Source organism: Sander vitreus, chromosome 1 (genome assembly GCF_031162955.1).
Source record: "Sander vitreus isolate 19-12246 chromosome 1, sanVit1, whole genome shotgun sequence".
In the NCBI taxonomy this organism is placed as follows: Eukaryota; Metazoa; Chordata; class Actinopteri; order Perciformes; family Percidae; genus Sander; species Sander vitreus.
Window position 1 is genome coordinate 24998851 of NC_135855.1, and position 27129 is coordinate 25025979.

General features: G+C 39.4%; 1 protein-coding gene across 4 annotated transcripts; it reads left to right on the plus strand.

Moving 5' to 3' along the window:
• Nucleotides 1-531: 531 nt before the first annotated feature.
• Nucleotides 532-21152, plus strand: tcf25 (TCF25 ribosome quality control complex subunit). 4 transcript variants are annotated; one of them, XM_078249876.1, is made up of 18 exons: nucleotides 532-869; nucleotides 2076-2228; nucleotides 2333-2404; nucleotides 2663-2787; nucleotides 4041-4106; nucleotides 4220-4302; nucleotides 6159-6289; nucleotides 6786-6885; nucleotides 8022-8115; nucleotides 8251-8343; nucleotides 11751-11856; nucleotides 11923-12100; nucleotides 15299-15386; nucleotides 15726-15884; nucleotides 15970-16060; nucleotides 16568-16647; nucleotides 16787-16862; nucleotides 20646-21152. In XM_078249876.1, exons 1-18 carry the CDS (start codon nucleotides 666-668, stop codon nucleotides 20811-20813), a joined length of 2067 nt encoding a protein of 688 aa, XP_078106002.1. In that variant the 5' UTR covers nucleotides 532-665; the 3' UTR covers nucleotides 20814-21152. The 4 variants fall into 4 exon arrangements, with proteins under 4 accessions (XP_078106002.1, XP_078106015.1, XP_078106009.1 ...); XM_078249889.1 differs by having other exon boundaries at nucleotides 11941-12100; XM_078249883.1 differs by having other exon boundaries at nucleotides 2076-2222.
• The last annotated feature ends 5977 nt before the right edge of the window (nucleotides 21153-27129 follow it).

Below are 27129 nucleotides of genomic sequence, written 5' to 3' on the forward strand. Positions count from 1 at the left end.
AGTAAGTGACAACCACCAACTGAAAGGCAATTACAGTTCCTAAATGCTAGGACGCTATGAGTATGAATAGTACTGTCTTTATGGTTTTACTTATACTGTGCCTCCTATTATTATTTGCTTGTGATATTTGACACGTTTTATCTGATTGCACCAAAATGTCTTTGTATGTATCAATTGCTGGCATTGTGTATTTCCTACTATGCACCTTGATTATCAAACGTCTTAGCTCTTCATCCTATAGGTACTCTGTTTAACTGCGTTATGTAGGCTATCACTTGCCTTCTCCTGTTCTTATTTTGCATATTGTCTGTTTAATTGTTATTTTAATAAATAATTTCATATTTGGCCCTAGAGAAAATAGTTGAAAATTTGACCTTTGGCTAACATTGGCACAACACAGTACAGGTACTGGTACAGTTTTGCTGGAATGAACCCTTTAAAAATCCAAATACGCTCCATAAAATGAATGAATGCTCATTGATGCAATTTCCCATCTTTCCTGTGGAGGGCAGAGACAAAACCGGAAGCGTTGAAATATTTAGAAGAAGAAGAAGAAAAACGAGCCAATGGAATTGATTCCTTGTTGTTTTACTGTGTCTGTCAGCTAACTTAAAACTACTTTCATCGCAAATATTGTCGTGTATGTGTCCCATGAACAGTGGACAATGTCTACCCGTGCCCTACGAAGGCTCAAAGGAAAACAGCGGGGTCAGGAGGCCTTGGACCTCGGGAATCTAACTTTGGGTGACAGCCCGGAGGAGCAGGCTGCGGGTGAAGAGGAGCAGCTGGACACGGCTAATAGCAAAGCCAGCACCCGAAAGGCAAAGAAAAACAAGGCTCCGAAAAACGTTAGCAACATTTATGAATTGGTAAGGTGACGGTGTAATTCCCCAAACTAACTAACTAACTAACTAGCTAGCTAACTTACATGTTACTTTTAACATAACGTTACGTTTTTCTTCCGGCAGATGATATCAGCGAGCTCTCTGTTGATAAACCTTGCTAACAAGAAGCTAGCAGTGTATAGTTAACGTTAGCTCGTTTCTCTGCTGCTTATTTAACTAAACTAGATACATTAAGGTTAAAGTTAGCTAGCAAGCTGTCTATCGCTTTAGAAAATCACTGGGAAGTAGTCTACAGCACCAACCTGAAGAACACGCTGACAAAAGAGGTCCAGTGTAGGCTACTGTACAGTGCAACAGCATGTTTACTAACGTTAGCCTTTAAATCGTATTCTTATACTGTAAGTGACACAAAATAGAGACATAGAACGTTAGCTAAAAATCTGCACAGGATGCAACTTGTCTGTCCTCTCTTTTTTGGTAAATACAAGTATCTATCTATTCATTTTTGTTAAATGTTGGACAGATGAAAATGTTCAAAACTAATAAGGTAAAATTGATTGTGGATTCGTACAAGCCTTGCCTTTGATCAAACTAATATCAATATGTAGTGACACTTGAATTTAAAGTACGTAGAAAGAGTTATTCTCATTAAAATTAACTATGAAAAAGAAACTTAGACAATTGATTTGAGCAGTCATGAAACGATATGTGCTTAGTGTTAGGGATCCAAGGATCACTGTAAATCTAGACATCACCTCGCTATTATATCAAACTGAGATCTACTTTATATTAACTTTTTAAAAATCATAAAGCATGACTGAATGCATTGATGACGTTTATTTACTGTGTAAAATCAAACGATCAATTATGCAGGTTAATATTAATAGTTGTAACAACAGTAAGCTCATTTAATGTGTGAGCTGTTTATATCAAGACCTATTAAATCTGTACCCTAATCTTACTATTTATTCACGCCACAAACCATCCACAAGCTATGGTTCACAACATTGAGTATGTATTTCCTTTTTCTTATCATCTTGAACACACGGATCTTGTCCATGAGTAGTGCTTGGCATTGGATTGTTGTAACCATGACATGATTTCAGGAAGAGATGATGTTGTCTTGATATTGAAGTCTGTTGCGATGTTCCATCTAGCTATGGGGTTTTTACTCACTTTTAGCACTGCTTTACCCAACACACTCTCTTGCCAATGTCACCTTTTTACTAGATTGGTGATGCAGACAACGAGGCAGAGAACATCTCACCTGATGAAGAGGCAGAGAAACCAGATGGAAATAAAACAAGTGGCACGGAAAAGAATGATAACCCAGGCATTAAGAAACCAGATCAAAAGCAAGATGATGTGTCTACAAAGGTAAAGGTGAAGCTATGTGAGAAGGATGTCTTTCTGTGATTCTCTGATTTGACTCTCTGATTCTTCTGATCTAAATTTGCATATATTACACTGTCATCTCTCTTAAACAGCCTTTATCTGGAGACAGAGTTAAAAAGAAGAAGAAAAAGAAGAAGACGAAGGTGACACTAGAAGGTGGACAGGTAAATTTGTTGAAAAGGGATTCTGTAACTGCTCTGGTAAGACATTAAATACAATAAATGATAACCCACACTATATTCTTAGAATTAATGACCACTTTATTAATATCATTCATTACATGTAATAAAAATCATTTTACTGATAATAACACTCTTGCAATCAATCATAAGGGCCAGAAACTACACACTATATACAAACTGTAGCGTCTTTTGGGAAGTGAACAACAAACAGTCACACTCTTTTTTTTTTTTTTCTTTCAGGAGGCTGTACCAGATGATAACATTGATTTATTGCTGGAGAACCTGGATCAGACCAATGGTCTGAGTTTGCAAAATGAGGATTGTGGCGGCTCTGACAGAAGATCTGTGCTACATGTGGAGCACAGGTGAGGAGCCCAACATCTTTCATGTACACAAAATGGATAGATTCAGATCAGATATCTTGGTCTGTGGTCAGTCCAGTAGCCTCACGTACTATCACTATAATATACATGTCTGTGTAATTCTTAATTGCCACCATGTGGTGGCGCTTGGCTCACACAAGAAAAGCCAACTATTTGGAGACTGTCTGTCTGTCTGTCTCAGGAGATGCACTGCATTGAATCAACACAGAATTACAAAAGGTTAAAACTTGTTGAAATATGTTAAACATCTGGCCACACAACCAGTGATGTCAGAGCAGATTATTTCAATTAGCTACCAAAGGCAAATTACCTGTGTTGATAGCAAAGCACGTGATGTCATGTGGGTGGCTGTTTTCGAGTTTGCTCACCTGTTGCAAAGCATGACGGCTGAAATTAAATGTGCAAACTTTGCACAGCCATTATGCCATTGATGGATTGTCCATAATAAAATATATTAAAAAAAACCACACACAAAGACGTTTATCACTGATATGTACTTTTCTTATAACCTCCATAGAAACCTTATTTGCCACAATTTTTGTTCATTGGCAGAAGATACCATTAAAATGTAAAAGTTGACTTTGCTAACCTTAAAACAGGCAGAATATTCTGCACACTGACAGTCACAAATTATTAGTCTTGGATTGGGTGTCCCACTGGTATGATTAGTTACCTAATCATGTCAACGTTGCCTCATTCTTAATGTGACAACTATTTTAAATCACTACTGTGACTGGTTGCCTATATTCCTTTTTAGATTTCAATTCCAACCTAAGTAATGAAGTTAGAGTTGTCCATGTTTATATAGCCTGCATGAAACAACACAGTAAAAACACGGGAAGTATCTAAGATGCACTTTTAGTAGTCCGTCTTTGGGTCATTGTAGTTTCACCACGGCAGACCCACATCAATAACATCCACCGTTGCATAATTACAGAGCCGAGTGGAAGTGCAGTCGGAGTCTTTTAGCACCACAGTTGTCTTTTTCTAAGTCCTTATGAATTCTGTTTTACTTGACCTTGTGATGTTTTACATCGAGGTCAAGAAAAATATTTAGGAAAAGGCACAGGACGTAGTTTCTTTTTGACTATTCGACCGCAGCCCCGGACTGACGCATCTAAAATATCTAAATCAAACAGCCCCTATGTATCCCTTGGAATGTGTTTCCTCAGCAGGCCCACTTTGTCATTTAGGCTGTAAAGATCTGAATGTCCTTTTCTGTGTCAATACATTAGGAACCTCAACCCAGAGACGGAGCTGAAGAGATATTTTGGGGCTCGAGCTGTTCAGGGGGATCAAAGGTAAAAAAAGAAGTGAAAACGTTTGAGATTGTTCGGATTAAAATGGCCCACGTCGTCTGTATGTATGCAGTATTTTCTCGTACTCAATTTAATGTTTTTATTTTTTTTGACAGACCTCGACAGAGAAACAGACAGTATCACCGTAGCACCTGGATGACCAGTCCTAAAGACAGCTGGCCTCGCTTCAGCCGCCCAGGTAGGCTTTTCCTCACGGTCAGCTTTTTTAAATGTATCATTTCAGGCTGAAACTGACTGACATTTTAATGACTGTCCTCTTTGTTGATATAATGAGCTTTTGCACAAAACGGTAGAATAATACAATACATAATGTAATATTGGCTACTTTGACCCCACTTGACTCCTGTTTTTCTCTTAATACATGTTGTTTAAAAATGAAAACACTATCGGCGTCATGGTGGCTAAGTGGTTTTAAGATTCATACACCAAAACACAAACGCATATGAAACATTTATATGCCTCCGCGCCAGTTATCAGTCTGTCCCATTCTCGTGAATGCGATATCTCAGGAAGGCTGTGAGGGAATTTCTTCAAACTTGGCACAAACTCAAAGATGGACTGATTAGAATTTTGTGGTCAAAGGTCTAGGTCAGTTTGACCTAACAAAACACGTCTAATAGGACAAAATTATGAAGTGATGACATTTTATATACCCAAAAGTTCAAAGTTCAACTTCACTCTGACATAATGTTCCGCCATAATGCTTTTCTGGGCATTTTTTTTAACGCCATAACTCAGGAACAGAAGAGGAGATTGTGACTATATTTCACATTTGGTCGGATACTGAAATGGTGTCACTAGTCTTGAAACTATGGTAACTGTACAGATCTTCTGTGCTGCCGTGTTAAAGATGTGTGTGAAGCATCCACGTTTTAGAATTTGCAGCTTCTTTGCAGCGACATCCATATTTGAAGCATTGTCGTCATTGCTGCGACTTTGTGTTCCTTCAGAATTGGCCCTTTCATGAATCATTTCTGTGACGTGAACAATGCAAGGAATTTGGGTTCTGTTTCTCTAAATTAACTTGCAGAATAAGAACAACAAAGCTTAACAAAGTCAAGTCAAATCAATTTTATTTATATATCACAAATCAAAAATTTGCCACAAATGGCTTTACAATCTGTTCAGCAAACCACATGCTCTATCCTTAGACCCTCGACTCGGATGAGGAACTGCTCACAGGCTTTGATCTTGTCCCTCCTTGTGTCTGCAACGATCTGCCAATCTGTAACAGCTTATTGTAGGGAAGGTGAGAAGCGTTATCCAAGATGGCTTTGTCCTCCACACGGTCCTGTTCCAACCTGATCACCCAGCTGGCCTTCCTTGACAGCTTGTTGAGGCTGCTGACCTCCATGCATTGATTCCACCACCCGTGGCACACCAAGAAGAAGAACAGAGCACTGGCTACTACAGACTGATAGAAGATCTGCAGTGGCAGTTGCATTTCTGTTGAATCTCCTCAACAATAACACTGTCCCATCCTAAAGAGGGCTTCAGTGTTGTAAGTCCAGTCCAGTTTTTAATTAATTTGGACCCCTAGATACTTGTATGAGTCCACCCTCTTTGCTTTTTTTCCCTGGAAGACAACCAGCACAGATTCCAGTTCCTCTGCTCATTGATTTAGCTGATAATGAGCTTCAGGTGATTGTCGTTGCACCATGTGAGGAAGCTCTCTATCGGTCCTCTGTACTCCTCTAGAAAAAATAGTCTCTAAGTGAAGACAGCATGTTTTCACTGGAAATGATTCACTGGAATCATATAGTGATAACTTCCATTTAACCGAAAAATACACAATGAAATTATTTTAAAGTCTTCACTTCATATATAATATGAGTCATGGACAGACATGGATGTAAAAGGCAACTTGACTGGTAAAGCAGTAATTCTTCTTACACTATGATATCAATTGCACAAGCTCCATTTGTTATGTACTCTTGCTTATTCAATTAGTGTGAACTAAATATCTTCACCGTTTACCACACTGTTGTGTCTTCCTTTATGTGTTGTTCTTAACTCGGTTTGATGTCTCCATAGGAATCTCAATGACCTTACTGCAGTCAAAGGATGGCATTCAGTTCTTCACCTTTGAGCACGGTCGGGACTACCAACAAGTACAGTTCAAGTTCCTGGATGCTGTCGAGTCCATGGATCCCAACAACATTGTGGTAAAAAAGTTAATTTCTGCTGTGCAGTGGCAAGAATGGTCACGTAACATTGCATAGACAATGTTATCTATTATAGCCTTTTTAACCATTGAAGCAGCATGAAAACGATTCTTTTGAATCATCAACTGACAACTGCAATTAAAATAGCCTCAGTCTAAGTCATATAAGACTGTGTACCTAAAACCATAGGAGAGAAGTCCTAGTCCTAGTTTCCTGAGGTGAAGCTAGATGTTGAGTTTTGTCATTATTATTCATGTGTTTGTGTTATTTTACAGTTAAACCCAGGCCAATGGCAGTTTGCCTGTGTATGTGTGTAGACATAATGAGAAATCTACAGTTGCAGAGATAGTGTAACCAGATGCATTTTTAATAAATTTGGACTCATGTCTTGTAATCAAACTTCTCCTGTTGAAAGCATTTTCTCTCTACTGACTTTATGTCTCACTCTGTCTATCTCTGTCAATTTGACCGTTGTCTCTTCTCTTTTTCTGTTCAGGCATTGCTACAGCTCAACCCCTACCACATTGATTCCTTGCTGCAGCTCTCTGATGTCTGCCGCATACAGGAGGATCAGGAGATGGCCAGGGACCTCATCGGTGAGGATCATAGGCTCCTTCTGTAAATCACATCAACTCTAAACCAAAGACTGTAAATGTATTTAGGGTCCAGCAATGACCCATACTGATGCTATTTGTTGTATTAATTGCATGGCGATGATTTCTTCCTATATATTCTTAAGCTATTGGCAAATAGTAAACCTAGACCAAGTTGTTCCTGGCTCCAGAAGAGCTCCTTCCGTTCCAATTTCATCAATGTTATCAACTCTAGATTTTGGAGTGTGCTAGTTTCATCAGTGTATTGCTAGAGCATGGTGTTAACTTATAAAAATGACTCAAGATGTTGATATGAGATGCAAAAAGGGCTTTAGTTAAATTACTGATGATTCCTAATTTTTATCAGATTATCAAGCTTAATAATTATGGTTACTTTAGCATCAGTAACAGCTCAGCATCAGTGTGCTTTTGGAAGATGTAAACCAACCAGACAGCCATTGTTAAAAAGTCAAAAGTCCTTGCTCCAGGAAAAGCACAATGCTACATGTATTATCACAGGCCCTCTCCTCAACTGAATAACTGATATTATTAATGTAATGTAGAAAACTAGAGGGATAATTTAACAAAGTTTTTTTTTTTGTCTTATTCCCTGGATAATTTAGTTTTGTGTAACACAACATCAGTTGAAATTTAACATAAGAAGTAAGAGGTTTTCCCTTCTGGTCTTTGGGATGCAAAGCCCTGCTGGTGAGGTGATTGTCGGACAGAGCCCAGCACCTGCAATGTTATGTATGTGTTTGGTACTGCTTTCTAGGGGTGAACGATTCAGAAAATTTCACGATTCAATATCGATTTTTAGGCTCACGATTTGATTCATAATCGATTCTCAATAAAAAAAAAAAACGATTCACAGTATGTAAATGTAGTTACTTTTCCCATATGATTGCAGTAGACATACAATAAAAAAAAAAAAATTTAATTTTTTTTTTTTTTTTAAATATGAATCGATTTTTGGAATTCTATGAATCGATTTTGAATCGGTAGAGCTTGAATCGCGATTTGAATATGAATAGATTTTTTTGCACACCCCTACTGTTTTCTGTTCATTGTGCCCAGTTTTCTGATGCTTCAGTGACATTCTTTGTTGTGAATATAAAGAAATTATGATTTATTTTCAGAGCGGGCCATGTACAGCTTTGAGTGTGCCTTTCATCCTTTATTCAGTCTGACCTCGGGTACCAGCAGACTTGATTATCTGCGACCAGAGAACAGGTTGGTCATTTTTTCCCCTCTTTTTGCTTTTGTTAGACACCTTGCTTTTGTGAGACAACTCTAGATTATCGTTTGTAACTTAAATTGTGTTTGTAGAACTCAGCCCTTCAGTGATTTACTCATCTCTGTTTGCAGGGCATTTTATCTGGCTCTTTATAAGCACATGATGTTCCTGGAGAAGAGAGGCTGCCCACGGACGGCTCTGGAGTACTGCAAACTGATCCTGAGGTACAAAGGGAAAAGCTCGAGCACTGGGAAAGACCAGCTATATAGAGTTAAAGGGAAACTGAGAGATGCATAAAAACCTCACACACATCTCCATGGTGTCTTTATGACTAACTCATCTACTCTGTTTCCATTATCTCTGAACACCACTCTATTCCTAGGAGAAGGAAGGGGGCAGTTTAAACGGTCTTTTCTCACTGTTGTGTCTGTAGGTTCTGTATTGACATCACATTGAATAGTATTGCATATTATCACATGCTAGCTAAACAAAAAGAACTCTTCTTTCCCTAAATAAAGTACCCACCAACAGCAGTCATCAGACTTGGAACATAGTCTTCTAAGACTGTTAACTTAACAATTAGGTTTGTATTCTGACAGTGGTTATTCTTTTTAGGCACGGGGGGAAGTCCAAAAGTAACTTTTTGTTGTTAACTGTTTGTTCTGTGACATAGTTATGTGTTCTATTCCGTGATTCCGAGTGTGACTACTCATAGCGATCAAGGATGTATAAGGTGGTAAACAATTGAACGTGTGTTTCAGACAAGACCTTACAAATTCCTTGGATCCATGTGCTATTTTATTGATGACGAGATGTTCTTTAAATACATTGAATGCTTTCCCCCATTTAATAAACTATAACAGGGATATAGTGAAATACAGGCTAATGCTAGATAAAACATTGATAAAATCCCAAAGCAATATAAATGTTAAAATCTCATTACATAACATAGAACCTTCCGTATCTCGATCACTTCCGTTAGGCTTTATAGGGACGTTCCCTGGCACTGTGTGGTCAATGGTCAATTCTTATCTATGACTTTCATCAAACTCTGGTTTCCTTACTTAATGACAGCTATGTTCTGGTCCTTTTGTAAAGCAACAGTGTGGGAATGAAGGATGACAGCTGTCCCTCTCTTACCAGCAGTGAATAAATCACTGTTGGCTTAAAATGGCAAGATGATAGATAACAAAATCTGTTTGAAGAACGGTCTCACATATATGATGTGAGTTACACTGTCAATCTTGTGTTTTAGAGAAAAGAAACAATACTTGGGAGTATTAAATGCATCATGGTGGATTTTGAAGGAAACCAGAAAAAATAACTTATTACACTATCATTGCAAGTAGCAATTTGTGCACAGCAGAGCCACTCCATTGTTACTCAAGCTCAAGCTTCAAAATTGACTCTGAAAGCAAATGGCAGAGCAGTGGGATTTTTGATGCTATCTGGTTTCTGATGTCCTACTTACAGTGGTGTGAAAAAGTGTTTGCCCCCTTCCTCATTTCCTGTTCCTTTGCATGTTTGTCACACTTAAGTGTTTGAACATCAAACCAATTTAAACAAAAGTCAAGGACAACACAAGTAAACACAAAATGCAATTTGTAAATGAAGGTGTTTATTATTAAAGGAGAAAAAAAATCCAAACCATCATGGCCCTGTGTGAAAAAGTGATTGCCCCCCCCCCTTGTTAAAACATACTATAACTGTGGTTGTCCACACCTGAGTTCAATTTCTCTAGCCACACCCAGGCCTGATTATTGCCACACCTGTTCACAATCAAGACATCACTTAAATAGGAGCTGCTTGACACAGTAAGGTCCACCAGAAGATCCTTAAAAGCTACACATCATGCCGAGACCCAAAGAAATTCAGGAACAATTGAGAAAGAAAGTAATTGAGATCTATCAGTCTGGAAAGGGTTATAAAGCCATTTCCAAAGCTTTGGGAATCCAGCGAACCACAGTGAGAGCCATTATCCACAAATGGCGAAGACATGGAACAGTGGTGAACCTTCCCAGGAGTGGCCGGCCGCCCAAAATTACCCCAAGAGCGCAGCGACGACTCATCAAGAGGTCACAAAAGACCCCACAACAACGTCCAAAGAACTGCAGGCCTCACTTGCCTCAGTTAAGGTCAGCGTTCATGCCTCCACCATCAGGAAAAGACTGGGCAAAAAATGGCCTGCATGGCAGAGTTCCAAGGAGAAAACCACTGCTGAGCAAAAAGAACATCAAAGCTTGTCTCAATTTCTCCAGAACACATCTTGATGATCCCCAAGACTTTTGGGACAACATTCTGTGGACCGATGAGACAAAAGTGGAACTCTTTGGAAGGTGTGTGTCCAAGTATATCTGGCGTAGAAGGAACACTGCATTTCATAAAAAGAACATTATACCAACTGTAAAATATGGTGGTGGTAGTGTGATGGTCTGGGGGCTGTTTTGCTGCTTCAGGACCTGGAAGACTTGCCGTGATAAAAGGAACTATGAATTCTGCTGTCTACCAAGAGATCCTGAAGGAGAATGTCCGACCATCTGTTCGTGTACTCAAGCTGAAACGAACTTGGGTTCTGCAGCAGGACAATGATCCTAAACACACCAGCAAGTCCACCACCCGAATGGCTGAAGAAAAAACTAAATGAAGACTTTGGAGTGGCCTAGCCAAAGTCCTGACCTGAATCCTATTGAGATGTTGTGGTATGACCTTAAAAAGGCCGTTCATGCTCGAAAACCCTCTAATGTAACTGAATTAGGACAATTCTGCAAAGATGAGTGGGCCAAAAATTCCTCCAGGGACGCTGTAAAAGCCTCATTGCACGTTATCGCAAAGCGCTTGGTTGCAGTTGTTGCTGCTAAGGGTGGCCCAACCAGTTATTAGGTTTAGGGGGCAATCACTTTTTCACACAGGGCCATGATGGTTTGGATTTTTTTTCACCTTTAATAATTAACACCTTCATTTACAAATTGCATTTTGTGTTTACTTGTGTTGTCCTTGACTATTGTTTAAATTGGTTTGATGTTCGAAACACTTAAGTGTGACAAACATGCAAAGGAACAGGAAATGAGGAAGGGGGCAAACACTTTTTCACACCACTGTATTCTTTTATGTAAAGGTGGAGTCTAACAAAAAGTGTATTGGATTAGAATAGCTAATTCAGCGATTATCTCCTCAAGGTCTGCTAGTTGTCAGTTCTGTTTGTGCGCTAAAAAAAATCTGGCATTCATTCACAGCCCTGGCTCTGTAAATGGGAAACAAACAAAGTGGCACAGACCGAGCCGCACAGCACTATTCCATTGTGCTCGTGCACAGGACACGGGAAAGGCCATGGATGTATAAGAGAGGCAGTGGGAGCGAATCTGGCACATGCTAACATGCTGAAGGAGCTGTTACAGGAGGGGTGCATTTGTTTGGGTGTTGAGTTCAAATATCAACAATCTTTTTACAGAATCGCAGACTCCACCTTTTTATTTTTTAAGGACAGAACAGTGTGTCACACGGGTTCTTTTTAATGTTACATCCTGGAGTGTGGGATGAGAGTTTTAATTTTACTTGGTTTCAGATATGCCTTTGGTTCAAGTGTCTGTAGTATTCATTTGCTTCTGTTCTTGTCTGCCACTCTTTTAATTAGTTTGGACCCAGACTCTGACCCACTTTGCATGCTCCTGTTCATCGATTTCCTGATGCTGCGCTCCAGAGAGTACCATTCTCTCCTCCAGTTACATCAGGACTGGGAGGTAATGTGTGTGCGTGTGCATGTGCGTGTGCGCCAGTCTTAATGTTTCAGTCTGATACAGAAATAGTTTGTTTTTGTGTTGCAGGAGCACAGAAATCTTTCTCAGCTGCCAAACTTTGCATTCTCCACTGCACTCTGCCATTTCCATCTCAGTCAGCAGGAAGATGTGGACCCTGAAGAAAGTGACAAAGAAAGACACAAAGCTGACCAGTTGCTGCAGAATGCTCTCATCATGTTCCCTGGAGGTTAGACTCTTAGAAATTAACCACTTCCAGTCTATGACTATTTAGACATGATTGCCCTTCAGTCACTTCCTCACATTGTTTGTTTATGGCATCACTAAAAAGATACTACAGTGGTTTATGAACCCATGCTAAAGTTGACTAAAAAGAGAAATAAAAAATTATCTTTTGGAAATTGATCTTAATGCCTTAATTTTAAATCTTTTGAACAATCCAACCTTTAATGACACCAATTTTCTTTGTGAATGAAAAATGTATTGTAAATCAATAAATCCATCCATCCATCTTCGTCCGCTTATCCGGTATCTGGTCGCGGGGGTAGCAGCTCACACAGCCCAAACGTCCCTTTCCCAAACCACATTAACCAGCTCCGACTGGGGATCCCGAGGCGTTCCCAGGCCAGGTTGGAGAAATAATCCCTCCACCTAGTCCTGGGTCTTCCCCGAGGCCTCCTCCCAGCTGGACGTGCCTGGAACACCTCCCTAGGGAGGCGCCCAGAGGGCATCCTTACCAGATGCCCGAACCACCTCAACTGGCTCCTTTCGACGCGAAGGAGCAGCGGCTCTACTCCGAGCTCCTCACGGATGACTGAGCTTCTCACCCTATCTCTAAGGGAGACGCCAGCCACCCTCCTGAGGAAACCCATTTCGGCCGCTTGTACCCTGGATCTCGTTCTTTCGGTCATGACCCAGCCTTGGTGACCATAAGTGATGTTAGGAACGAAAACTGACCGGTAGATTGAGAGCTTTGCCTTCTGGCTCAGCTCTCTTTTCGTCACAACAGTGCGATAAATTGAATGTAATACCGCACCCGCTGCGCCGATTCTCCGACCAATCTCCCTGCTCCATTGTCCCCTCACTCGCGAACAAGACCCCAAGGTACTTGAACTCCTTCACTTGGGGTAAGGACTCATTCCCTACCTGGAGAAGGCACTCCATCGGTTTCCTGCTGAGAACCATGGCCTCCGATTTAGAGGTGCTGATCCTCATCCCAGCCGCTTCACACTCGGCTGCGAACCGATCCAGTGAGTGCTGAAGGTCACAGGCCGATGATGCCATCAGGACCACATCATCTGCAAAAAGCAGCGATGAGATCCCCAGCCCACCGAACTGCAACCCCTCTCCACCCCGACTACGCCTCGATATCCTGTCCATAAATACTACAAACAGGATTGGTGACAAAGCGCAGCCCTGGCGGAGGCCAACTCTCACCTGAAACGAGTCCGACTTACTGCCGAGAACCCGGACACAGCTCTCGCTTTGGTCGTACAGAGATTGGATGGCCCTGAGAAGGGACCCCCCTCACCCCGTACTCCCGCAGCACCTCCCACAGTATCTCCCGGGGGCACCCGGTCATACGCCTTCTCCAGATCCACAAAACACATGTAGACTGGTTGGGCATACTCCCAGGCTCCCTCCAGGATCCTTGCGAGAGTAAAGATCTGGTCCGTTGTTCCACGACCAGGACGGAATCCGCATTGTTCCTCTTCAACCTGAGGTTCGACTATCGACCGAACCCTCCTTTCCAGCACCTTGGAGTAGACTTTACCAGGGAGGCTGAGAAGTGTGATACCCCTGTAATTGGCACACACCCTCTGGTCCCCCCCTTTTTTGAAAAGGGGAACCACCACCCCGGTCTGCCACTCCTTTGGCACCGTCCCAGACTTCCACGCAATGTTGAAGAGGCGTGTCAACCAAGACAACCCCTCCACACCCAGAGCTTTAAGCATTTCTGGACGGATCTCATCAATCCCTGGGACTTTTCCACTGTGGAGTTGTTTAACTACCTCAGCAACTTCCACCAGGGAAATTGACGACAATCCCCCATCATCCTCCAGCTCTGCCTCTACCATAGAGGGCGTATTAGTTGGATTTAGGAGTTCTTCAAAATGCTCCTTCCACCGCCCTATTACCTCCTCAGTTGAGGTCAACAGCGTCCCATCCTTACAGTTTGGATGGTTCCCCGCTTTCCCCCTCCCGAGGTGGCGAACGGTTTTCCAGAAGCACCTTGGTGCCGACCGAAAGTCCTTCTCCATGTCTTCTCCGAACTTCTCCCACACCCACTGCTTTGCCTCTTTCACGACAGAGGCTGCAGCCCTTCGGGCCATTCGGTACCTTGCAACTGCCTCCGGAGATTTTAGGCAGATTTTAGTTTTTAAAGGCCAGTTATTTCATGGATCCAGGATACTATGCATCCTGATAAAGTTATCTTGGCCTTTGGAATTAAAATAGCCCCACATCATCACATACCCTTCACCATACCTAGAGATTGGCATGGGGTACTTTCCATAAAATCATCTCTCAATGCAAATCAAACCAGCTATTAGGCTAACTGAAATAAAACCATGCCAGTCTCTAGGTATGGTGAAGGGTATGTGATGATGTGGGGCTATTTTAATTCCAAAGGCCAAGGGAACTTTATCAAGATGCATAGTATCCTGGATCCATGAAATAACTGGCCTTTAAAAATAAAAATCTGCCTCTATGGGAATTTAACATAGGGGTGTACTTACTTATGCCCCCTGTATTTTAATGAAGAACATTTATTTATTTACAATACATTATTCATTCACAAAGAAATTGGTGTCCTTAAAGAGAAGGAGTAAGAGCAGCGGTGCCGAGAGAATTAAACAAAACGTATTTTTATACATTTAACGTTCTAATGCTGGGTTTTAACAGGGAGTTTTGCCTGTAAAACTCTGCTACCACTCTGCAAAAGGCAGACTAGTGAACATCAGGGAAACCACTGGAAATGAATTGAATGAGCAGTTGAAGCTGCCTGTTAAGATCCTAGTTTTATACAGTCTATGGTGAAAACCCACCATAAAGCACAGTTAGACAAAATTTAAGTTGTTGTTTTTTCAAAGTGTGCGGCGACCTGTGATGACTGTCCCAATGTCATTTCCAACCAATTACATAATTTGCCCCCCCCCGGCTGGTAGTGACCCAGGTCATGCGTAATTTACAATGAAATCGAGCCTAGTCTACCCTGATCAAACCCACCTCGCTACCTGGGTCGCGAAGCCGAGTAGATCAAGGAAGGTTACCCCGTTCAAACACACAGCCGACCTGGGTATAACCCTGATTGAGCCATTGGTGTGAAAGGGGTATAAAATAGTAGGGATTACTTGCCATTCACATCAAGGATGTTGTAAATATGTACTTTCACCTACTTATGTTGCTGTAAATGTGTTTCCTGCAGTCTTGATTCCTCTACTGGATCTCTGTACTGTGCAGCCAGATCCCACTGTCACCTCACATGCCTTCTTTGGCCCAAAGAGCCAGATAGGGTAATGCATGCTCCCTTTTGTTTTTTGAAGTTTTGCAATGAATCAATTTAACCACATTAATTTATTTGTAGCATGTCATCATTCAAATTCAATACTGTATAGTTAGACGTTTGCTAAATAACTAAGTTTGTGGTGTCTTGTAATCCCATGTGGGATGGGCCAAATTGTTTGGCATGACACAGAAATAAAATATAACTAACTATTAGTTCAACCAATGTTTTATATTATTGCTATAAATCTTTTTTATTTTTTATCCCTATTTTGTATCCACTTTGCTTTTCCGTTATGTTTCTGTTACCCTAACTTTAAAAAAACGTATCCTACCCTCTTTGTCTCTAGGCAGCCCCCAGCCTTGGCTGAACTGACTGCTCTGTATGTGGGGAGAACTCACACCCTGTGGAGGGAGGCAGCAGTAATGCTGTGGTTGGAAGAGTCTGTGAAAGAGGTGCTGCGTCGAGTTGATGCCAAAGACCCACTGGTGGAGGACTGCCAAAACAAGTAAGATCTCAATGAGCTGCTCTGCTGACACATTTCTGTGAAATTATGCTCCATATCTTAGCATAACTTCCTCACTCTGTTTTAGGAGAAAGCAAAGGTACCAGAGTGCACCAAGGAACATCCATCGTCACGTCCTCCTCTCTGAGATCAAAGAAGCCACATCAAGTCTGCCTCTGGTAAGAAACGATCAGCAACCACACTTAAACAAAATTCACTTTATGCACAATGTCCTCAGTCCACTCACCAATAGATGGTAGAGGTGTGATGGGCATCAAAAGGATCACAATCTTATTAATTTGCTTATGCACTTTTAGGTTTTCCAAATATCCTAAAAAGCCAGATATTTTTAATGAATATATAATCACACTACAAGAAACCAGCCTCCTTGACTGGAAAATTCTACCACCGTGGAGATATTAACACAGAGACCAGACAGTTATACAAGAAGCATATAATCTGTGCTATACATGAGATCCTCACAAAGACTCCAATGAGGGTCTTGAAGTGTAATTGTCGGGATAACAAAGATGATAAAATTAGCCTCCATAACTTGATTCCACACCTGGCTTTTAGGTAGTACAATAGTATCAATAGAATGCTGATCACCTCTTTAAGTATTCATGTATCTCTGTACTCATGCATCCCTGAGGAGGTGAATCAAGGTATTTGTTTGATACCCTCAGGAGGTGACCAGTCAGCCTGTGATGGGCTTTGACCCTCTACCCCCACTGGACTCAGTGATGTCGTACACCCGACCAGAGAGGTAATGGAGGAGCCATACAGCTGTGCACATGAAATACAGTCTCACATATTGTGCTTTACAAACAAACAAACAGGCTTTTATATCCTCAATTTGCTTTTACACTATAATAAGACTTCTGTGTGTTTTTGTGTACATATAGGCAGCACGTTGGTGCAACCAATGAGAGTACATTGTCACTGTTTTTCCGGTCTTTGCTGCCAAACTTCAACTTTCAGGTGAGTTGCACAGATTGTGCAAAATAGCTCTGGCAGGAAATAGGTCTGGGAAAATCAATTGATCAGGAATTGTACAGTGCATGGGGCAAAAAAAATAAATAAATTGGTTGTCTTCCATGAAAAAAAAAAAGGGCAAAACTCCTAAAAACTGAATTCACGTATGTTATTTATATTATGCTTCTTAGCATCTTAGTTATAATTTGTGAATTTCAGCAAGTTCCTCCTCAACCTAACTGTAGTGATGTCATCTAAAGACGAATACTGGTGCTGCTGCATTGAGGTACAATAAAAACTTCTGTGAACTCTAATAATCCCATGGTGTGGATGTGGGCACATCATATGATTAATAGCTGTAAGCACTATATTCAAATAAAACTGATCTGTAACAACTTGTATAAGCTCCCAGTCGGTGAATGATTCACTATGAACTGACCTGCTCCAAAGCACCGTAACTGATGAAATGAGAAATGTTCTTCATGTCCTTTTTCATTGAGTTTACTTTTCAAAATCATTGAATGAGCACAGTGTTGATTGTGTTTATGGTTGGGGTTTCTATTTAACGATTACTAAAATAACACACTGTGCTAATTAATAGCAGGACCCTCCAGGGCTGGTGGAAACATAAACTGGTAAAAGTTCTTGGAAAAGATCTTATCACACATGCTTGAATGATGGAATATTTCCCCCAAAGACTCATGGGTTACCCTAAGGGGATGACAACTGCAAAAGATGAAAGAAGGCTTATGACCATGTGACTGTTAATTCTGTCCACCATTTCCCAGTGCCACTGAAGAACAAAACAATAACAATATTCATGAAGTGCAAAGTTGTTTGGGTCTTGGCTTTGCTGTCTGTTTTCCTAATAGTGATTTTTTTATTTTTTTATTAGAGCCTGACCGATATATCGGCGGGCCGATATTAGGCATTTTCCAAAGTATCGGTATCGGCATCTATAATGGCTGATAAATGAATATTTTAAAAATGAAATAAAAATGGACGAAACACCCTTCAGCCATGTTCTGAGTGTGTACAGTTTGTCCACCAGAGGGCGCTCTACAACAAACCTGTTGGCAACACTCGTCTTTAACCCTTTAAGTTTCATATCTTAAGTTTGTATTTTTATACATTTTATTTAGCAGAACTTTAATATATTTTGATGTTCCTCTGTTCTGTTGTGACAATAAAACAAACAAGTTTATTTTTAAACTGCATTATCATATTATTTTAGTGAGGACTTATAAATAACTACAAATAACTAATGTTAGGGAAATCTGTTTACCTTATGTTTTTTTACACGTTTCTGGATTATTATTTTTTAATATACATTGGCCGATGTATCGGAATATCAGATTTTTAAATCACCAAATATTTGTATCGATATCGGCCTTAAAAATCCTTTGTCGGTCGGGCTCTATTATTTATTATTTAATTTATAGAGCCAAATCAGGTTTACTTCCCCATAATTATTGTGGGACATTTTCTCAATCTTGAATGTTACCTGTATTTACAGGAACAACATCCATTGAATAATGTTAGTTAAGCACATTCCATGTTTCTGCTTACACTTGAACATCAAACCATCAACCACTCCCACAATAGCTGGCCTTTATTGTGATGGCTGAATTTTGCTACGCTGTGCAGGTAGTACTGCAGCCTATATTTCAGTTGGAAATATTTTAAAAAAGGAAATTGAGTGCAATAGACATCAGAATATGTAGCTCATCTGTGTCTTCCAGTTGCTACCCTTGTGGAATCATGTGACGCACATAGGAAGTTTGACAGAACTTTGTGTTTGAGACTGTACATTTAAAAGAAAGAAGTGGATTATTTAAGATCTTTTTGTCAAAGAAGTGGATGTTACTTTGAGGCTACCTAGCCAGTCCAGTGGACTGGAAAAAATGCCTCTCTTATTTTTTTATTTGTAGAAATCCACTCAGTTAACCAGAGTTATAATTAGGTTCATTCATTATTTTAAAGCAATATAATGGTCAATTTGAGTTGGTAATTACATAACTTAAACTGCTGCAATTCTCGAGTCATCCTTATTGTCCTCAGCAACAAATGAGTGTTTGCTCTTTCTGGTCATTCACTCCACATCTTCAGCACCACAACTTTGATGTTTAGGCATGAGGACTTGTGGGACATCCAAACACACACTTTGTAACTGATCTGCGTTTTTGTCATATTTGCCAGGTTTCGGCCCCATAATAAATATGGCTTATCTGACTTTTTTCTGAAAAAAAAAAGAAAGTGCCACCAATCTTTGGTAGATCATCACTGTTTCAGAGATGGAGAGCGATGTAAATCTATGGTGTTTTACAGCATCAAAGGATGACTTTCTAAAATGTTCCAAGAGGAAAAGCCATTCAGGAGCTTGTAATTTCATCATATGTTCTCACAAAATTCAGGGACCGACTGTATAAATCAAGTCTCAGCACTTTATAATAACATGTATATAGATGTATATCAATATTGTAATGTGAGTAAATCGGTTTTTATACTGTATTTCGGCCTGAATGGTACAGTCTCGTGCCCATGCATGAGCATGTGGGTGACATTTTTGCCAATGGTTTCACACTACTCTACTGATCCACGGGTGGCAGTAAGGCAACAAGAAGTGCAACAATGCGCCCGCAAAGGCTGGGAAGAAGATGGCAAGCTAGTAAACATGGATCTACACAATGCACAATTCATGCATTTTATTTACTTCGATTGATGAATGGGCTGAAAGCAACAAATAGACTGAACCCATTTTCAACTGGGCTCCTTTCTATTTTTCTAAACCTCCTGTGATAACAAAGTAAATGTCTGTAATGGTCCATAAAATTGAATAGTGAATAATGTTAAGACTCAAAGGCTACTTTGTGCTGGGAAAGGACTTTGATGGTGCCAGAGCAAGCACGTTTGTGTGGTTTATGTCCAAGCAGGGCTAAAACAAGCGAGCATTAAAAAGTTTATGATAATTGAGTTGCAACATAAATGTTATTTAAAGAGTTATATGTTTAACTCCTCATGGGTCTATCGGTCCACTGCCAGTGTCAAACCAACTGCAGCCACATTAAAATACATACGTCAGGTACACCCACACATTGAACATCCTGTGGGTCAGCTATCCATGCTTAACGTTAACAGATGGGCCCGAGGCATGTTTCCATTAGGACAGTTCCATCCGTCGTGATCATGTTATCCACTTACGTAGAGGAAGAGATACAATATGGATAAAGGAAATGATGTTAAGACTAGGGAAGATACGCTGCCCTGTTCTTTTACTGAAATAGAGTTGCATATCTGCAAGCAACAAAATGTTGTAATATAACACAACCCTAAATTATCCCGGTATTGTTCTGTTAATGTCGAATGTTTCATTGCGTTTCTAAAACCATCGTCAACGTACTTTTAAATGGGATCGTTTGGTGTTAATAACTTACTAAATAAAATAGAAAAACCGTAGGACCAAATCCTTATGGTCTGACAGCTTTAGGTGTCTTTCAACACAATCTAAGTGCTTCCAGCGAGGTGGGACTGTGGTAGTAACTGTTGCAGGATTTTCTTAAAATACACTTTGAAAAAATTATAAAATACAAGAAAAGTATTAGATATGTAAGTGCTTGCATTGTGATAGCCATGTCAGCAATTAACTGTCTATGAAGGTGACACAGTCAAGGATAGTAAAAGGGAACAAATTGTCAGTTTGAGAAATTGCCAAATGCTAACCTCATGGGTTAGATTCACAGTTAGATTCTAGATAATTGTGTATGAACTGATGCCTCTTTTCTTAATAAGGGTGGACCGAGGCAGGAGGATGACATGGAAGTGGCTCGAGCCGGACAGGAACTGAACCAGGAAGTGAATCGTCTGATGGTGGCAATGAGGGACATGCTGGCAAACATCAGGTTTCAAGAGCCACCGAGAGAGGACAACCCCTACAGAGATGAGGAGGAGTGGGACTGAGAGAGGAGGGAGACAGAGGTGGAAAAAAAAAAAAATGACATTAAGAAAAATTTAAATATTTAATGTTTATAATAATTAAGAAGACATGAAATGGGACTACTGAATAGTAGTTTGTTTTAATTGTCAGAATTTCCGAGTACTAAAGTGAAAAGAAGAGATGACTTGGTGTTACGAGCCTGTCCACTTCTCTGCTTTAGTGGCATTGATTTAAAAACATTGACTCTGGAACAATCCAGACAATTATGAACATGGGGAACTTTGTTTCCAGAGTCTGAAAACGGATCTCTTATGAACCTGTCCTGTCGCTGAAGTGTTATTTGTAATAAACATTTAGCAGTTCCAACATCTCCAGTCATTGTCAGTAAGCAGCACATAATAAGCACACATAATCGGCGCTACTGTTCTTCTGGTTTCTGGCTTTCAGGGAGTTTTTCATGTTTACAAACAATTGACTGATTTATAAAATAAGTTTTTTATTCCCTTTGACTTTAGGCCACTAGCTCTTGTCACTTAAAACGCATCGTTAGGAACTCAGTTCAACACTTTGGTTAAATTCTGAGCCAGACAAGCATTTTGTTTCTGGGATTTTGTGTTGGGAATAGCACATATTCAGCAAGTCATACCCCTCCCTTTAGGTCTTTAAACACAAACATATAGTTCATTTTTGAAACCCACCCAAACATTTTGAAGAAATTAAGTTGCATTTTTAAAGGGATGCTGTAACCAAAATCATTTTGTTCAGATTTTTCTCTGCTGAAAAAAAAAAAGAGATGTTAAGGAAAACAAATCAGGTAAAAAGCCAATATACGTGAAGCTCTTTTTATAAATTCTAACTAGGTTTACCCTCTCCTCAGACCACGGTGCTTTCCTACTAAATAATTAGCTAATACGTTTTTAAATATATAGCAAGGGACTCCAAAAAAGAGGATATCAATTATTTGACTACTAATAACAAAGCTATAAATTGTATTATAGTATTTAAGAAGTCACTTCTGATTGGGAAAAATAATCACAAAAAATGTCTTGGTGAGATCTTGCTGATGCCTTGCTTCTATTGTGACCTGTTGTGGATGCATTTAAGCGATGAGTTGATGGATCTCACTCTGTAGGCTTTATGATTAATTTAGATCTAATTTTCCACAAACATGAATGAAGTTTAGTCCTACCTCCTGCTAATTTCAGCATTTACTAAATCCAAACTATCACAATGGCAATCTCTTCTTCGGCCTTATTTAAGAAGAAATATGGTGGTTAAATGGTTATTTTGTCTAAAAGTCATTTTATTGAAGAAATGCAGTCTGAGAATCTTATAACTTTTTCTTGGGCCTCTTGCCTGTGTTTTTTATTCTTGTGTAAGTCTTATCATTACCGCAGGAAGTCTGCTGTTGTCCTCCTCTGTTATGCTCGCTCGCTGGAACTGATTCTCACATTTCAGTATGAGTTGACTTGTCAACATTTGATTATTTGTGGCTAACTCCACCCAATAAAACAGTACAGAGAATTAGCCCATTTTTTCCCAGTAGTCTGCTATTGTCCATCAAGTTATATTCAATGCAAGAGTATGGCAGATATTTTATAAATTTCGCTTAAGTTGATTTTAATATTTTCTTGCAGGTTCAGTCAGATACTCATGACCTCACTCATGCTGGCTACTTCACTGCAGGTTATAACTGAGGCTATAACTGTACAACTGGCAACTTTTCAATCTTGTGTTGCTGCTTTTTAATCATAATTTTTCAGCTTTAATGGCCAAGTAACACTGTGTGAACACATACAGGGAATATCACTCTGGCTTTTCTCAAAGTACATACACAGTAATAGACATAGCTTAAAACAAGGACAACAAAGCTGAACAAGGTAAAAATAAACATTTGACTTCTATGTACAGATATAAGATTATATATAAAAAGTGTATATTTACACATGCATATTCATATATATATATATATATATATATATATATATATATATATATATATATATATATATATATATATTCATATTCACAAACGACTATGAGGATTGTGAACAGTAAGACAATAGGACAATGCAAAAGTGCAATGAGATACTGAAATGTCTCGGCCTGACAGTCCGCAACGACCTTACATGGTTTTCATCTGGCGGACAGAAGAATCTGTCTCATGACGACTTACTTATTTTGTTTTCCTCTCAAACCTCTCGGACAAAAAGATGTCACATGAGCATACCAGTCAGAGCTCCTAGTTTTATTTTTATGAATCTTTACTTTTTAGTCACAATTAGCACACCAGATTTTCATTAAATATAAAACATTAAATTAGAGTCAACCTAAAGGCTTCTTTGACACAAAGAGGACAAACTTTGGGGACACCGAACACATCACCCTCTACACTCATGCCAACTGTTCATACATCTATGTTACTCAGCGAGCCACATGAACACAAACAGTGACTGCGCTTGATTTTCAAATGATGTCATTGTTCCAAGTTCACCTGGAGCTATGGGTAAGTTTGTGATAAATTTGCATGTGATTGTCAGCAGTATAGAAAGGCTTTCATATCCGTGCCTCAGAGAGCTGTGTGTGTGAGGCTCAGACTGTCTGATGTGACTCCAATGGTGCCACCACTGCTGCACAGACTATTAGTAATTACTGTATACTTAATGAAAACGTCAAACGGTACAGACCTCAAAAGTTGAAAAAAAAGACATGTAGCAAATCAAAATAAATAAATGAATACATGCTTTATATATAATTCTAGATTTAAGTTTGACTCGGTCTGAGAGGTCAAGAAACCAAAGGAGTCAAACTGGAATTATATAAAGCATGTATTCATTTATTTTATTTTTTTTTACATTATATATTTTTTCTTTTAAAACAATACTGACATGCCCATACACACATTTTTGTGTTTGCTGTAATTGTTTCTGCTGTTCATATGGGCCACAAAGAAATCCCCTTCTTAAAGCAATTTTATTGTAAGTGATGGAGGATATGTGGTATGTGAGTACTGTATTAAAATACACTTGGAAAAATATAAACCTATCCTATAATAGTGATTTAACTTGGATACAGGAGGAGATACTGCAGATACAGGAGTGTATCAGGAGTGGGCTGATATGTGAAGTGGTCACATAGTTGCACATTGTACGTACAAGGGTTCTAAGTCCTAAACGAAGTCTAGTACTGGTTGCTAATACGGCCGATTAGGTTTAGACGTGCGCCCAGTGCGCTCGAACATAGCAAACGGAGAGTTCAATGTTACAATTATCTCGCACCGTTTATTTACCTCCATATATCATACAGCGGCAATAACTTTGACTCATAATACATGTAACCAAAACGACAAACCGAATTGCTCACCACGAAGGCAAGGCACAAAGGCACAGTCGAAAACTGTTTGCTTCCCAAATCAGCAACACCTGTCTCTGGGTTTCCTTTAGGGTCAATGGCCTACCTGGGCTGACCCGAAGTCAGCTGAGCCACAAAGCACATACAGCCCCCTAGTGGCACAGGACAGAATTACATGAAATAATACAAAATGAAAATGGCTCATACAGAGAGGATTAATCTATTACTGTCATTGTTCAAATTAACCACATTCATAAAGCTAATTGGAAACTGTAGCCAGTGGTGGAAAAATTATTCACATTTGGCGTCATGTGACCATACATTCTGAAGGACTCCATTTTGCTGTGAAGAGGAGAAACACATGGGACAAGAGGTAAGTTGTTGTTTTTCACAAAAACACTTTTTTGCTTGTTAAAGTTAATTTTCTGCATTGCAGGTATACTAGCTGTTGTGCCAAAGCAAATTCATCTAGGTCTAAAGCTGTGTATGGTACATGTTGGTGATTTGTCAACATATAAAACCATGTGAATCATTAAGCTAAAGGTTAGCCTGAATTGCTAAGCTAGGCCGTTTTTACCTAAATGGTGATTGTGGGGCAAAGTCAGCCAGATGATGTGGGGTAAATTGAACCAGAGCTACAGCCTTCAACAAAACTACAGTCGGGGGGGTTCTTTGACAATCTGACCAAAAGTGATGGACAGGTGACAGAATTAATATATTCCATAATATTAATACAATTTAATGGCAACTAAAGCAAGATACAAGAGTAAATTACATTTATTGTACAAGAAATTGGCATGTGTTTACTTATCAGCGACAGTCACCAGGATATGTATTCAGGGCTGTTTAGTATGATTTTAGCATAGCTTTAAAAGCTTAACGATTCTGATTTTTTTCATCATGGCTTGTCTTTGTTTTATGTACGGAGCAACAACTCATATTTCCCTGCAACCTTGATGGATGGAATGTCCAATAGTCTTTTTCATTTTTTTGAGGTCTGGAAGTTCAAACTGTTGTTTTCTACTCACAAGTTCAAAACTGTGAAACTGTTTAACAAAATTGGAAATTAGAACTGAACACACTGGAGGGACGTTCTTTCTGCCAAACACGTTTATATATATATATATGTGTGTGTGTGTGTGTGTGTGTGTGTGTGTGTGTGTGTGTGTGTGTGGACATGACTTGATTAACAGCATAAGAAATACAGCATATAACCATATTTCTTGCTCCTGAAAGCTATGCTGGCAGTCCTTCACCTAACAGAAATGTTTAAAACTATTGTTCACCAATAAAAAAAAAAAAAGATTAAAAGGGAAAATTAAACTTTAATTGGTTTGTTTTGTGTTGTTTTAGGTAGCTTTTTTTTTTTTTTTTTTAAAAAGCATTGTTTGGAAAGGTAAGTGCATTATTAAATAATTTTTTTTAAGAGGCAAGTTTTTTTTTTATTATACTTGCATTAAAACGTAAAAAATAGGATGGTCAATTACCCCCAGATGGCTCAATTTACCCACTGACTGTGATCAACTTACCCCTACCCTGGGGTTAACTGAGTCACATGAACATTTTTTTTTCTGAGGTCATATTTCCAAAGATCTTTGTCATAGGTGCATTCTTATATTTTCAGTTGATAGGCAACATCCCAAATTCACAGTAGATGTATTCATTATACTTCTGTCTCAATTTCCCTTGCCTGGAGATCCACATAAGTAAAAACTGGCTCATCTTACCCCACTCTCCCCTAAGTATCGTCAGGACAATCTACTTCAAGTATTAAAAGTAAAAGGACTCAATTCAGAAAAATCCTCACATTTTAGAAACTGGAAACGATCAGAACAGTATTTTCAGTCAACTAAGTGTTTAATCTGCTAATCATTTCAGCTGTACTTGTAGGCCGTTATAGTGTTGGGTAGTTTTATTAATAATAAAACATCGTATTTTATAAACTATATGTGTTTTGTGTGCAAAAGTCTTAATGTGTATAGTAACTGGTAACTTAAGCTGTTAGATTATCGTAGTGGAGTAAAAAGTACAACATTTCTCTATGAAATGTAGTGGAGTAGAAGTAGAAAGTGTCATGAAAAGACTCAAGTAAAGTAAAGTACCTCAAATTTGTAATTGAATGAAACCTTTATTGCCCCGAGGGGAATTTGTTTTGCACTCAAGGGAGCCACATTAAACATTAAACATTAAGCACATACAACAGTAAACAGTAAATAACCATAAACAATAAAAACAATAAAAACCACACCAAACATCTGACAACAATGAAGTCTGGAAAACAGAAAAACAGAACATAACGACATCAACAACGCAGCAATGGTGGGGACAGGCAATCATCAATCCAATAACTACAATGATTCCATGAATAATTAAATAAATAATCAATCAATCGTACACCATGTCAAATGTATATGTGCCTGTGTGTGATCTGTTCAGTAACTGAATGCTCCTCGGCACAAATGATGTAATGGCACAGCCCAGCTAACGTTTGCGTGAGAGGAGGAGTCCTTCAGACAGCATCACTTTGAGAAATGTTCAAGCAAGTCACCGAGGTACCACAGACACTTTGTTCACTCTCACCATGTTGGTCAGAACAGTCCGAGCTGATACAAGAAGTTTAGTGGATGGCCCTATATATGAGACTTAAAAACCATGAACTGTGAGCGCAATGTTTTGATGGAGAAGGACCTTTTATGGGTCTCCGTGCTGTACAAGTTGCATCCATAGGAAAGAAGAAAACTTGAGGCGAGGAGGAGACTGACTTTACACGGACAAAGGCTGAAATAAATAGTAACAGCATGTAATTCTGTTAATTAGGGTTGGAAAAGGCGCTTTGTGGATATTTGACAGTCAGCGCATTGATGGGTTTAACAACTGAACGACTCGCTTGAATTTTACAACTGGCTGGTGCTCCGAACTTGGCACTGCTGCGCTGCAGTAAAACCCAGCAGGGCAGCATCTAAATCAATCATCATCTAGAAGTCAGAC

Coding starts and splice junctions, on each gene's coding strand:
- tcf25 (XM_078249876.1), top strand. CDS start 666: ATGTCTACCCGTGCCCTACGAAGGCTCAAAGGAAAACAGCGGGGTCAG. Junction 15,387..15,725: donor GGCCCAAAGAGCCAGATAGG/GTAATGCATGCT, acceptor CTTTGTCTCTAG/GCAGCCCCCAGCCTTGGCTG. Junction 16,863..20,645: donor TGCCAAACTTCAACTTTCAG/GTGAGTTGCACA, acceptor TTTCTTAATAAG/GGTGGACCGAGGCAGGAGGA.